Source organism: Solanum tuberosum, unplaced genomic scaffold (assembly GCF_000226075.1).
Source record: "Solanum tuberosum cultivar DM 1-3 516 R44 unplaced genomic scaffold, SolTub_3.0 scf00142, whole genome shotgun sequence".
Taxonomy (NCBI): Eukaryota; Viridiplantae; Streptophyta; class Magnoliopsida; order Solanales; family Solanaceae; genus Solanum; species Solanum tuberosum.
In genome coordinates, this window is record NW_006239067.1 from 1,286,237 (window position 1) to 1,301,877 (window position 15,641).

Consider the following 15,641-nt stretch of genomic DNA (forward strand, 5'->3'; position numbering starts at 1 on the left):
GTGTCTATGCGATGAATGAATGCTAAGAGGCTTGTATTAGACCTCTTCGAGGTCGAGTTCGCCGGTTACGACTATTGGTTTCCACGTTCTGACATAATTATGGGATTGATTGCCACGTTCCGGCATAATATTGAATTGGGTACCACGTTCCTGTATGCTAACTATTTGGGTGTGGGTTCCATGAGAGAACCATTGAATTGGGTTCCGTGAGAGGACCATTGAATTGTGTTGTGTATCTACTTGTGATGAGTTCGTTCATATCTAATGATGATTGATATTGGAAGACGATATGTTGATCTAAATTGATATAACTATGATATGTGAGAATCGTGAAATTGTTCATTATTCATAAATGATATCTTATATGTTCTATATGTGCATGTGATTATATTGTTGTATTGACTAATGCATGTTACACTTATTGGGATAGCCGCGTGATCCTACCAGTACAATGTGGTTGTGTACTGATACTGCACTTGTTTGTTCTTTGTTGAGTACAAGGCATCTTCAGGCGACTATTGAGCGTGATCGGATTCAAGGGTGAGCCAGTTCTTTCAAGCTGCCATGGATCTTTCTTGTTTAAGTCCACTCTTTTCGGACTCAGACTATTTGTTTAAGTTGTTTTTTAGTTTCGGGGTCGTACCCCTTGTTGTTAGACTTGTCGTTAGTTGAGTTTTGGTACAATGACTTTCAGGTTCTAGGGGTTGAATTTCCGCATTAGTTTGGTTAAGTTGTTTGTTTAAAACTTAGGGAGTTTATGGGAACTCTGTATTTCTTTTAGTCATTTAAACTTGTTTCCGTATTTTGAAATGTCTTAGTTTTCATAAAATTTATTTGTTTGGGTTGTAGTAATGGTTCTTCCATCGGAAGGTTAGTGTGGGACTGTGGGTGCCAATCACGACGGTCTGGGTCATGAAAAATTTACATTTCATTTGTTGAATTTAAGTGCTAGCTTGAACTTTGTATTAACGTATTTAAAAATAAATAAAAATTCTTCAACTATGCAGGCAAGTATACTCTTCAAGATGAAACACACTTTTAGGCATGGAACTAGATTGCGCTGCCCGTGCTAAGCACGGGCCAATAATATATATATGATCTGTTTTGGGATTAATAATGAAGTTTAAGTTGTAAAAGCAATAGTAGGTTACTCAAGTTGAGCACTTCTTCATTTTGAAAGTCGTTGGTTATTAAAAAGTCAATATTTTGTTTTAGCCTCGGAACAATTCAACTTTTGAAGCAATTGTTTGAGAATGATAAGGAATAAGTTTTTCTTTATCACAAACTTGACATGAGATATACAACACATAAAAGAAAGGTAGTTTATTGTGTCATGCTTATGCCATTGAGTCTACAATAAAATAAAGGAAAAAGAACAGCAACAAATATTTGTGTTCATTTTCCTTTCTCTATATATGGCATTGTCAGTCATTTCTTTTCAGAGCGAACTATGTGAATTGGACCTTCAGTTTTTCCAATAATAAAATAATCTATATTAAATTAATTGAAGTAGAACTTGTTTATCGTTCATACATCAATTTAAGAATATTACAAAGAAATCGTGAACATCTTTTGTAGTAGTAGTAGGGGAAAGACGTCTGATGACTCATGTTGTATAACTCCTAAATTGTAAGAACAATTAGATAATAGACAAGCAATATATATGCAGTTGATATGGCTGAAGAAAATATAAGAAGCAATACCAATTAGTTGAAAATCCATGAGTGCGCATTTGACTTCTGAATTGCCAAATATGCAGCCCCTCACCTATAATAACCCTCCACCCATCGGCAGTTAAGCACACAATAAAGAGGAACAAACGGCAATAACAAAAAAGCACAATTGTTTTTTAATAATTTCATTAGTTTTGGTGCGAGAAAGCCTAATACATAACATTCCGACTGTTCAACTCAGTCACATGTGTGTACAGATTAATAGGTTGTGAATACTTGCGCTTTCCAGTTCAATCAAGTTAGCTAAGGTATATCGGTGACATACTCACTACACAATCAAAATAGACCTGTGTAGTTATGACATACTCTCCTACTGGAGTCAATACTTCAAATGGTTCAGATAACAACTCTGACTTTATTTCAATCTTTTTAGTTACAAGTGAAGCAATATATGAGAGAATAGCTCCGGGGTCAATCAAATTGTATAGATCATGCGAGAAAATAGATAAGGTACTTGTGATCACGTCTGGGGATGTCTCTGAATCTTGTCGACTGGCTAGTCTGTACATATGGTTTGGATCGGCATTTGAACCAATCCCTCTAAGGTGCTGATGATGAACATGCTGTTGCAGACCTTACCGGCTGTGCTTTATCACTGCTATTTCAATCTTTGAGTTACGGGCAATCTCTTGTGAAATAGAGTTACTATTTAGGAATATGCATAAGTGCCTCTTAGTAATGTAAAAGTTTCAAGATTATACTCTGACTAACAATGTACAAGGTGCAAAAAGCGCGAATTAAATAACTATCTTCTTTAGAGAAAATTTTAGGTGTGTTCCACACTCACAATGGACAGAAAAGTTGACGAAGCAGCGATTAGTCATTTTTTTAGTTATAAAGTTGACAGCAGAAGATAGCTCTTATGAACTTGCTAATGAGTTATTTCCGTGCCTTCCCAACTACACAAAAATTAGTTCATGAATACAACAATAATTTATTGCATTGAAAGTTTAATCTTTCCGTCAGAAGCTATCCAATTCAATCGAGAAAATGAGAAATTTGAAGAGCACTTTAAAGGAACAGAAGAAGTGGAAGACGAACTGAGAAAAAGAAAAAAAGATTTAGGTAAAAACATACCTGAGTTTGTAACGCCAATCGAAAGGATGAAAGAGATTGCCGGTAATTTTTGGGAGCCGACAAACTTAAGAGATTAATTTATGTGGAAGCAGAGAAGCAAAGCGAAGATAAGCAGACAAATAAAAAGTAGATAATTTGTTATGATCGTCAAATGGGGCAACTATGGAAGAACATAGCGGAAGAAATGCAAATTTGTTATGATCGTCAAATGGGGCAACTATGGAAGAACATAGTGGAAGAAATGCTACATTTCAATAACAAAAGAGTACAAAAAGAATTGAAATACAAAGCTATGAATGGAAACAACATAGGGGAGGAAGAGAAAACGGCAGTGACACTATCATGCAATCAAGTTAAGCTACAACCCAAACAGTAAAATTGGAGAAAAAACAATTAAATCCATCAATAATGTGAATATGCTTACATGCATATGTTCGTACTTGCACTAATCTACATGACTTAAAGAATATAAGTAGTGAGAAAAAACTAAAATTATAAGAAATGTAAGAAGTTTTTCTTAGTTTGTTAACCATAGTGAGGATCATTATATCTGTTGTATTATTTCTTTGGTGAATTGTCAGCAGTAGATTCTGTGTATTTTTGAAGAAAAAGCAGGAATAAGATGAAGTTTAAACGTTTGCTTTGCAGTGTAAATTATGTGCAGGGCAAAATAAGATTATAATTATACAAATAAAAGTAAAATACCTGTATCATAATGGTAGACTGTTCTGTAGGACTTTGTTGAGTCTGAAGGCAGGCATTTCTGATGCAGGAGGTACAATCAAAAGGATTCAGTATTAACAAAACATATTCTTTTGCTACATTAAATAAGGTATTGTACATGGAAAGGCCAAAAAGAAAAAATCTTATTAAGTGGTGGTGCAACAATAATAAGAATTGCGAAGAAATTGAAGATACTTCCTAACTTCAATAGCTCATAGAGCAGGTTTGTCCTGAAATAAGCATTCACATTTTGTTGCTGTAATGCGGCAATTTGAGTATAACATTAACTTAAGCGTCTATAAACTTAAGTTGTCGTTCAACTCTACACAGTGAAGCAGTAATTAAGATTATGAGTAATTCGTTTAATTTATAGAGATAAAGTGTGACTATGACCTAAGTTTGAAATTGGTATAACAGTTCATAAACTTTTAATCTTGAATACTACTTTCACATACCTATTTTTAACAAAGAAATCAAGCAGACGCAACTCGCAAGAATCAAATAGAAGTAACAGTAGTGATGAAGGTTTCTTAAAAACCTCAGTTTCTTGTTAGTACATATTCACTTTCCATGATTATGAACCAATAGTAAGGTATGAAAACTGGGGAAAGCTATGGAAGCTAAATCAATTGATTTATATCCGAAGTAGGAAGAATAAGTTTAACTAAAGACGGACAAATTCAGTGCACATCAGAAGAAATCCAAAGGAAGTATTACCTGAAATCAATGGACGAAGGATTAGAAAAATATGAGAAGAAATTAGTAGACGAAGCAGCAAAATTCACATCTTCTGAAGAAAGTTACATGAGAGCAGAAAGATAGAAAAGAGTGTGAACACGCGGCAGAAGCTGAAATTATCTGGGACTTACCTGGGTAAGCTGAAATTACCAATTTGCCCTTATTATTGCCAGGTAGGCATATTGACGTCCTAGCTGGTTCACCTAGTAAACTCCCTTTTATAGAAGAGTAGAAAAATAGAAAAAATATTGCATTTTTCAAGAACAATGACCACGTGCTTCATGCATGTCTAAAAGTCGGATACCATTTAATCATCTTCCATGTTTATCAGTACTTCTTTTGTCTCTAATTACTTGTCAATTTTTGAATTGACACATCTATTAAGAAAATAATTATTAATATAGTAAGTATATCATTTTATCCTTATTAATCATGAAATGAATGGACTAAAAACTTAAGATTTTCAAGAAGTTCTATCTTTTTCAAAGTAATTAATTGAGGGTATAATAAGTAAAAAAATTTGTTTTTTCTTGATTTGTCAAAAATGAACAAGTAATTAGGAACAACTACAAAAGGAAAAATGGACAAGTAATTAGGGACAGATGGAAGTAACTGCATACTTTCTCCATTCACTTTTATTTAGTCAAATTTAGATTTGACATACTCATTAAAAAAATATCAATCATAGGACTATTTTATCAAACTACCTCTCTATTAATTGAAGTTTAGTATATAGATTTTGAAAAATAATTTAGGAAATAAGTAAATTAATATTAAAGATAAAACATAAAGAATACTACTTCCTCTGTCCATATTAGTTGATCATTTTCCATTTTGCACGATACTTAAGAAATCATAAATACGAAGATAAATTTACTGATTCACCCATTAAAAAACTTGTTGGAAATTTTACAAACAAATATGAACACTTTTAAAAAGAATTATTTGCAAGGGTAATTTATGAAAAAAATTAATTAATGTTTTCTTGATTTAGTAAGGTGATCAACTAATATGAAACAACTATTTTTAGTATAATGATCAACTAATATGGGATAGAGGGAGTAGTAATTACTCCCTCCGTCCACTTTTAATTGTCATGTTGCGCTTTTGAAAGTCAATTTGACTAATTTTCAAAGTTAAATTAGATTACATTAATTTTGTTTTTTAAACAAAAAATTTAGATATTCAAAAACTATACAAAAAGTACTATAAATTGTAATTTTTTGCATATCAATATGATGAAAAATACATCATAAAATGCTAGTCAAAGTTCTTATCGTTTGACTTTAAAAAAAGAAACCATGGCAATTAAAAATAAATGGAAGGAATATCAAACTACATCTATTTATAAAATTACATTGGGGAACATCGAAAGGTGTCATAAACATGACATTAATCTGTGAGAAGGTGGGGAAAATTATGAGTTGATTTGCAGCTAAAAGTTATAGACGTTCACAATTAAGATAATAATGTCTATGTCCCTAATTATTTGTCCATTTTTCATTTATTAGTTGTCCCTAATTACTTGTCTATTTTGACACATTAAAAGAGGACAATATTTTTTCTACTTATTATACCATCAATTAATTACTTTGAAAAAGGTAGAATTTCTTGAAAATCTTAAGTTTTTAATTCATTCACTTCATAATTAATAGGGTAAAATGGTAAACTCACTATGTCAATAATTGTTTTCTTAATAGGTGTGTCAATTCAAAAGTGGACAAGTAATTATGGGCAAAGGGAGTAATATTTACAAATATTTATAACACTCCCCCTTTAGATATCCATTGATAGATAATGTGTTTTGTTAAAATCTTACTCCTCCGTTCACTTTTAATTGTCATGTTTAGCTTTTCGAAAGTCAATGTGACTATTTTTCAAAGTGAAATTAGATTACATTAATTCGATATTTTAAACAAAAAATTTAGATATTCAAGAACTATACGAAAAGTATTATAAATTACATATTTTTTGCATATCAATATGATGAAAAAATACATCGTAAAATGTTAGTTAAAGTACTTATAGTTTGAAAAGAAAACTATGACAATTAAAAGGAGACAGAGATAGTACTAGAATATTTTTTTTATAGAAAAAGTTACTATTTGTTAGCTCGTTAAAAATCTTGCTAGAAAAATAGTATGACACGTATCTTAGTGCTCCCCCCTATAAAATATCACATTATTTCTCTAAGACAACACATTTCAATTTTATATGTGTTATGTTTAAGCTTGTGTCTTCTTCTCAAAGAAAATCACACATTTTTTTTATATGTGGAGTTACTTGGTTTATTTGGTATCTTGGCATGCCTTATAAGTACCAATGTCTGATTGTCTCGTCGAATATGATAATATGACAATATTCTCACATGTAAATACATAACTTTTATTATGTAGATTAAATTATCTTCTTGCATTTACATAAATCCAAAATTTCTTGATAACATAAATTAATATCAATATTTGATTTAACTCAAATATCTCTACATAAAAGTGAAATTATGTCTTTCTTGCACATTAACGAAAAATATTATCTCTTGTATAGTAATAGCAAGATTTGTAAGTGCATCAATTTTACTAATACATGATATTTTCCAACCATTTTTATGAGATCGAAATTGATCTATCTTTCCTTTTATTAAGTAATCTCACAATTACAACCGGTACTCAATAAAAATATCGCTATAATTTTTTCAAGGATTTTTATATAACATTTACCGTCTAATTAGAAATGATAATTATTCATTATATGTATTCAAATACTTTATCTATTGTTAAAGTGAAAGAATAAACCTCATTGCATCCATCACAAGAGAACATATCTCTATACAATAATGTCAATACTTTCATGAAAAATCTTTATATTCCAAGGCATAGATCGTACTTTATATCTTATAGTTATATTTTCTGTACAATAACCTATTTGTACTCCACTGACATTATACTTTGACCTATGGATTATAAGTCCAACACATCGCTTTTTCAAGTGTAGTAAAAAAATACTTGGATTGTATATTTTATTTGAATAATTTTTTATCTGTCCACACTATTTGACAGATTCAAACTCAAGATTGTTATTACCATTTATAAAATTGAGTGCTACGTTATATTGAAAATATCCTCTATGATTATTTGATTCGATTTCAATACAACATAACTTATTGAGATTTTTCTATTTTCATCAATCTGAGGTAGTTGAACCTTTGTCAAAGTTTTATAAAGTGTTATGTCATGGTTCTCTTTTAAAGCACTTGCCTAAGTATCATAGTCATCTTGACCATATGGTGCTCTTTTAAAGCACTTGACTCATTTTCATGGTTATATATCTTGATCATTTGTTACTCTTCTTTCTTAATTAAGGAGTTTTATGTTTAGAATCAATTGGTCTATCACGCTTGAAGCATGCATAAACTCTGTCTTTCAAGGACTTTGTATTAAAGCATTTGCAACTTAACTTAAATAAAGGGTTAGCAAATATATTTAACAATTGATTTGCAACATTTTACAAATGAATTATCTCTTAAACTTCAAGTTCACATTTCTTTTGACGAGGATTTAGATAATTCATCTTATACATAATTTTGTATAGAGTAAGTATTTATTTTGACTAATTTCACAAGTGATATCAATAATTGCAACTTTTTATTTGGTAGCTCCAACAATTAATTCTAAACTCTTACTACTCCGTCCACTTTTGATTATCATAGTTTCCTTTTTTTAGAATCAAACGATAATAACTTTGACTAACAGTTACGATATATTTTTTCACCATATTGATGTGCAAAAAAATGGAATTGATAGTACTTTTTGTATAGTTTTTGAATATCTAATTTTTTGTTTAAATCATCGAATTAATGTAATCTAATTGAACTTTAAAAATTAGTCAAATTAACTTTCGAAAAACGTAACATGACAATTAAAAATGGACAACGAGACTACTAAATTTAACATTCATTTCTCCAATAACACTTCCACATAATGGGACTTTTTTTTATTCAAGTAACTGGTCTTGGGTAAGAAATCATACTGCTTCATTGGAGATCTCTCCTGTGTACGTATCGAAAAGAAGATTCCAAGACTGAATTAGCATGTAAAAACAAAATAACATACGAAATTTGCAATACAATATTGAAATGAGATTTGGATTTGTCCCCTTCAAATAACATTCTAAGAATAAGAAAAAAATTAATGAAATAGAAGTGTATTTTTTCTCTCTAAAATACAACTGAACTGCAGATGTATTTAAGAATATAAAAGAATCATTATCAAAATCACTAGCCTGAAAATGGAGTAAGGGCGCGATCTCTTCCAAGAAAAACGGAACTTGTGAAATCTATATGATTTGAAACTTAATGAACTCTAAGCTCAAAAACATCTGGTGCCATAGTATTACCAAAATTTAAATCATGCTCTGGATGATCTTGGAGATAGCTGAATACGAACCGATCAATGCAGATGCCGTACCTACTGTGATAATAAAGACACATATGGTAACCTGCGCGTATAGAAAGGATAAAAAAAGTTCCATTACCTGTGAATACTTCCAGCATAGCATGGTTAAGTAGTTGAGATGCACATATTGTCATAATGTAATATTTTTGGGATAATATCTCAACTAATACAAAGTATGATTAACTAGTCAAATTGTAACGTCAGACACGAAAAGAGAATAGAAAAGGGATATGGGCTTCTCCATACCTGAAGGCGGCTTGTTTTCCCCTTCAAGATTCTCAGGAAGCAAACACAAGGTAGTATTAGAGTCTGGAAATAGAGCTTCGAATTAGTACAGATTTATGATGATAAATAGTAATAGCAAACAAACTTAAGAGAATGTGTAAAAGGACTCACTACTAGCATTGTAAGTAAAGATCCAATCAAAGCCATTACCAAACCTGCAGGATAAATACTAATGCTTAATTTATGCAATGCTACAAAGAGAAGGAGCACGTCTAGTTGGAAATGAAACGATCTCTGAGATATGCAATAACCATAAGTTATAGCAGGACCACTGAGTATTACTGTTCCCAAAGGGTTAATGGGATCAAAAGATAATTGCTGAGAGATAAGAATACGTGGAGTCAAAGCAGCAACACTCACCAAAAAAGGGAACCGCAAGACCAACTACTACTGTGGAGATTGTCAATGCAGTTCTATTGAGGATTGGGTACACGTGAGATTTGGTGTGTTTTGACGGCAACAATTCCTCCAAACTCATTGCTACTGGAGACAGAGTTAAAGCAAATGTACATCTAATTAAGGAAGACAATTTTATTTTTATTTTACAAGAGATATCACCTTAGAAAATTGCATTTATGAAATGAGACGGAATACAAAGAAGAGAATCTTTTGACAGAAGTGCCTTAAATTTTAGCTGATGACTTTTGCAGCAGCCAGCATGAAATTATCCAGGTTTTCAAATCTGTTCATTCTTAATGTAGCAGCACCAGAAAAAAGTAGGATTCCTGTCTTTTAGTATCATATTTTAACATAATAGCTGAGAACCAGAATTGATGATAAATTCACATCATGGATTCAGGAAAAGGATATTTTGTAAAAGGATTAACAACCTGCAAAAGAAGGACATACAAGTTAATTACATCTTCAAATGGTGGTAGAGAACTCAATCAGAATGTTAGTTACTTACAGTTGTCCATACAGCAACCTTGGAAGCCATTAATCCTTTGGGCAAATTTAGAGTAAACTGGGATTCAGCTGAGTCCCCAAACATCAGGTATCCCAACACAGCTGTTCCACCATACAACAGAGTCACCAAACCAAAACTGCATCCAAATTAAACCCAAAGTTTGCAAAATAAGGAAAAAACTGGACATCAAAACAAACTCTGGGAACACAGGATCATTTTCAGAATAATCTGGCTAAGTTGGCATTGATAATGTGCTCTAGAATTCAACCTTGGTACTGATATTACTGAATGATGGGGTAAGGTTCCCGGTATGTCTTAAATTTTCCTTGCATGGATTGCTAGAGAGAGAGCTGGAACATGAATTCCTATCCTAGAGCATATCTCCAATTTAATCAACATCTACGAACAAATACCTGGTCAAGAGGACTGCAGGAAATTGACTACGATCCGCTAGGGATGTATATATATTGGGAAAGACCGCATGCCCAGAGTAACAAAATCCATAAAGCCCAATAGCAACAGGAAGAGTTGGTAGGTTAAGTACAGTCCCTTTGCTTTCAAAGCCTACATGATCCACCAAGCCAGCCCAGTACAAGCAAAGGACCACCAAAATAGAAGCAATAACTCCTCCAACTGAAAATTACAAGCAGTCAATTCAGAATCATAGTTCAGCACTTACAAATTGCATATCAAAACCACAGAAAACGTATTTAAGACTTCAAGAATTCTGTTGACTGGAAAGTCTATAGCTACAACGAAACAATCTACAAAATTGTAGATAAGTAATAAGTTTCTATGTATGCCGCATAAGGAATTAAGGATAGCCCAAATCAATAATGTAGACATCTGCATCAGATATGATATAATCGCAGGATCATTGAAGTGCAAATTTCTCTCCTCTATCCTCGATAGGCGCTATGGAAGCCTGTGAACTTGTTTGTCAGGAGTACAAGAAATCTATATACATGTACACCAAGTACCCCATATATCTGCATTTTTCTTGTAGGGTTACTGTATGTAGGCAGTGTTTTATGAATTGTCCTCTAACCAATGTTATCATATGGGTACATAGGTGCATTGAGGCTATGTTGCTCGGACTCTTTAGAAATGTCGACGGGTGCGTGTTGGATCCTCCAAAAGTAGTGCATTTTTGAAGGATCCGACACGGGTGCGGTAGCAATTTTGGAGAGTCCGAGCAACTTAGCATTGAGGCACACGAGAATGCTATCAAATTATAATTTTGACAGTTCAGACATGAAGCTCCTATTGTAGGAAGTTGGTCACTCACCTGAGATATAACTTAGGACACTGAGGTCACGCAGCCAAACAGTAGGAAGAATAGCCAGGGCAGCTATCACAACAAAAAGATGGCGAGCATCTAACTCAAACCCACCCAAACTTAAATGTGCATTTGGAAATATAGCAGACAAGTTATCACCCTCCAAGATTATGTATTCAACACAGGAGGCCTACAATTGAAGGACAAATAGATAGAAAGAGAAAGCATAAATACTACATAATTTTGAAATGAAGCAATATCAAGATGGCCGAGATGTTTTAGATATTAAAACAGCAACTCATATCGGTTTGCTAGGAAAAGCAAAAAAAATGACAAACTTATAGGTAAGATGAACTTACATATAATTCCACATATAAGATTATCTGCATCCACAAAAACATAAACAAATAAACAAATTAGTATCAAGAACAAGAAATATTTTTAACCCTTTGTCAGATATAACATAGTATTCAGCAAAAAGAAAATAATAAGGAAATTGGATTTGTTGGAGTGAAAAATTCCTTTATGAGTTATTCTAGAAAAGTAAGAACCGAGTGTTCTCTTTTTCTTAAGATTTTATCTATGATAAATGCATAAAAATATCTGATTTCAGTATTTTTGCACAAGTGATGTGTTCAAATTCTACTAGCTTTATTTTTTATGCACTCATCAGTAGGTAACAACTTTATTTAGCCAAGATACCCACTAGTCGATAATACTACCTGGCTATTTAGTAGATGAAGATCACATTTCTCTTCAAACAGCAGTTTTTACAACTACTGGATCTTAATGGTGTGACAAAATTGTCTCAGAATACAGTCTACTAAAGATGAAAGCACCCAGGGGCGGAGGCAGCATATACTTAGGGGTTCATCCGAACCCCTTTCGACGGAAAATATTACTATTTATACATGGTTAAAATTATTTTTTAGATATGTATAATAGATGTCGAACCCCCTTCCACTAGTTTGTGTGTTTACTTTTCGGATTTTGAACCCCCTTATTAAAAATTCTGGCTCCGCCACTTAAAGCACCACATATTTAAGAATATTAGATCCTCACCACATATTTAAGAATATTAGATCCTCACATTTTCTCCACCCTCCCAGCTAAATAGAAAACATTATTGCCTGTGCACATTCATTAGTTAAGAGTAGCTACTTTTGGATTGGGCATAACTCAACCCCAAAAGCTAGCTCAAGAAGTGAGGATTTCTCAGGAGAATATAAGGAGACTACAGCCCATTTCCTCCACCAATGTGGGACAAGTCAACAAGGCCTTCTATATAACCAGATGTACAAGAATAAAAAAAAGACAACTTAAAAGTTAATGGAACTTACTGATATAACAATTCGTCCCATTGTACCAAAAGCAGCCTGACCAATGTCTGGGTACGTCTCAAGCCCTGGTTGGCTATCCAAGCAGTACCGCAGGAGCATGCCAGTATAGAAAGAAAGTATGCCGAAAATGAATAATATTGAAAGTCCGGCCCATCCACCTTCCTTCACAGCATAAGGAGTAGAAAGAAGGCCTACTCCGCAGAGAACATTCATGCCTGTATGAAACAAAGAATGTATGAGAAAATGTTCTTCACTAACTTTGCAGGCAATCAATTTAGATAGAGAAATACAACCAAGAGCTTTCCTTTATGTCAAAGATGTAACAGGTGTTAGTAAGCAAAATGAATAATCTCCTGCAATGATGACAGACATATTCTGTGTAACACTTGCATGATCAATTGCATGCCTTACTTCAGCCTACAACAGCTATTATATATCTAAAGATGCTGCAATATAAAGGTTTGCTACAACTTTAGAAGGAAGAAGCCTCATATTTCTGGTTGCTCTATATTCATTTATTATGTAAGAGTATCAGTGTTTCTCAAGAGAAAATCCCAAAGATTAAAATTAATCATAAGATCCCCCATTTGACTTAAATCACAGCTCAAGAGAAATGAATTAAATTATCCTTTTACCTAACAACTAGAGGGCCAAATTTCATTCAACATTAACCAGATACAAGCATGTCACCATAAGCACAACAGGATATACGTAATTAATGTCTTTAGAATAAGTCAAATGGCAGCTTGGGAACTGTTGATGGCATTACAGTGGTATGTCGATCTTCTGGTGGCATAGTGCTCATCAATAAATGGAAAAATCCACTATGACATGAAATTATATTCAGGAAACTTACCATTTACCACTGCTTGGCCATAGGTGCTTTGGTTAGAAATTGGAAGTCCATGTGCATCCTTGGAAGGTCTCTCAATATCAGGTATTTTCTTAATAGAAGACTTCCTCGGATGTAGGGGAGGTATCAAACCATGAGAACTTCGCCTGTGAGGTGCTTTTTCTTCTTCTGCTGGCAGTATTAGAGGCTTGTGAAGAGAGGGCAATACCTCAGGAGTGTGTCTTCTTATGAGAGATGAGCCAAAGAATGAGCTTCCTAGCCGAGATAATGAAGGTGTTCCCAAGAAGTGAAGACTTGGAGATGGTACATTACTGTATAGATCCATAGATTGCCTACAAGAGGTACTCAAGATGATTAGAATTGGGAATTCAATGTACATAAGTGCCAAATTTCAATTCCTTGTCAAAGATTTACATATGATCCAGCATTGTTTTATATACATCATAGCAGTAATTTGATAACATATCAAATGGTCAATTATTTTAGAGACAGTACCAATATCTGGGAACTAAAGAAAACTCTCTAAAATATGAATCATCACATGAAGAGTGATCTGCTTTGTTATAGATCAACAGCAAATAAACTGTTGCTTGCATGATTGCCTCGAAGCAAGCTCCCCACACATCAGGCATCATTTTGAATAATTATTGAAGCAAAATTCAGTTTAAAGAGGTTATGCATTAGTTTTCTTGGTCTCTCAAGGATCCCAGTGATTGGCCATATGTCCTTGTTAGTTTCATTCTCCTTCGTGTGGTTTCCAAATTTAAACTCCTCAATTAAGATACTCTTCAGACAGGGTTTGGAAATCTTAGGCCATGTCACGCCACTATAACTATCAAATCCAACAATTTTAGTAGTAAAACTGGATTCCAATAGTTAGAATCAAAATCGTTCAGAAGGTTTTAGCTCCAAATATTCCAGGAAACAGAACATAAGATGGTTTCCATTACTCATTAATAATAAATTAATCCAATTTCACATGCTTACATCAATCAACATGAGAAAAAAAAACGAGATCCAGGGGTAAATTAAGATATAAAACAAGGTACCTGTAACTCTGTGGCCAAGCAGAGGTTAAGGAATTTGGTCGATTAGTTTCATCATCATTATTATCTTCATTTGAAAAATCAGATTCATTTCCTTCTTCTTCATTTTCATGTTTTTCCAAATGTTCATCATCCTCTTCCTCACTTTCTATGTAGAAACTCTGTTCAGATATGGAATTCTTCATATTTTATCTCCCAGAAACCTGCACATCACTCATCAAATCAAAATCAAAAATCCAATTATTTCCACATCGAATCTTCATATACACACATGCATGTGGACGTAAAAATGAGATGTAATATAAGAAAAAACACACTCACACAAAAGGAAAATGAATCAGAAGCGAGATTTGAGAGATACTATCAACTTTTCAGGAACAGATCCGAATTCGCAGATTCTAGTAGAGTAGTAAAAAGGAAGTGAAAAGCTCTCCTTTATGTGAAAAGGCTTTTTCAATGCAAAATACTAATAATGCTGAGTTGACGGTAGCTAGATTTGATGTTCTATTTATACAATAGAGGCATATTTATTGCATATATGATATTGATGAGGATTGAGGAGAGAGAAAATGTGTGAATTTACTAATCATCTTCACAACTTGAGTCGGAACATTTTACAATCACAAACACCGCACCACCACTTGTATTTTGGTTTTTCTTTTGTCTTCTTAAATACTCCCCGTCTCTATTTACTTATCCACTTTTGAATTGACACATCTAATTAAAAAAATAATTATTGATATGGTGAGTTTACCATTTTTACCCCTATTAATTATGAAGTGGATGAATTAAATTTTTTTCAAAGTAATTAATAGAGGATATAATAGGTAAAAAAAATTGTCCTTTCTTGATTTGTCAAAATTGACAAGCAATTAGGGACAACTATAAAAGGAAAAGTGGACAAGTAATTAGTGACAGTTTTAAAATATAAACAACCCTTTAGACATAATATATAAATATGCATTTTTATTTGGTTTTGGGTGTGTATCAGTAAACAATTAAACTTCTATAAAATTGAATAAGTAGACACACACGTTCTACGTGACATAATACATCTAGGATACAACATAAGACAAAAAATCATCATGTAGGACATCACCATTGGCAGAGCGAGAATTTTTAATAAGGAGGTTTAAAATCTGTGAAGTAAACACACGAACTAGTGGAAGGGGGTTCAACGTCTATTATATATACCTAACAAATAATTTT

General features: G+C 32.9%; 1 protein-coding gene across 1 annotated transcript; it reads right to left on the minus strand.

The window, feature by feature from the left end:
- Positions 1-8,353: 8,353 nt before the first annotated feature.
- Positions 8,354-15,026, minus strand: LOC102602953 (vacuolar amino acid transporter 1-like). Its single transcript, XM_006352088.2, has 13 exons — positions 14,754-15,026; positions 14,436-14,635; positions 13,390-13,718; positions 12,534-12,748; positions 11,553-11,576; positions 11,203-11,383; positions 10,328-10,547; positions 9,915-10,050; positions 9,818-9,837; positions 9,368-9,513; positions 9,119-9,162; positions 8,969-9,031; positions 8,354-8,765 (listed from the first exon to the last, which is right to left on the minus strand). The coding sequence occupies exons 2-13, from the start codon at positions 14,615-14,617 to the stop codon at positions 8,670-8,672; spliced, it is 1,656 nt and encodes a 551-aa protein (XP_006352150.1). The 5' UTR covers positions 14,618-14,635; positions 14,754-15,026; the 3' UTR covers positions 8,354-8,669.
- Between the last annotated feature and the right edge of the window lie 615 nt (positions 15,027-15,641).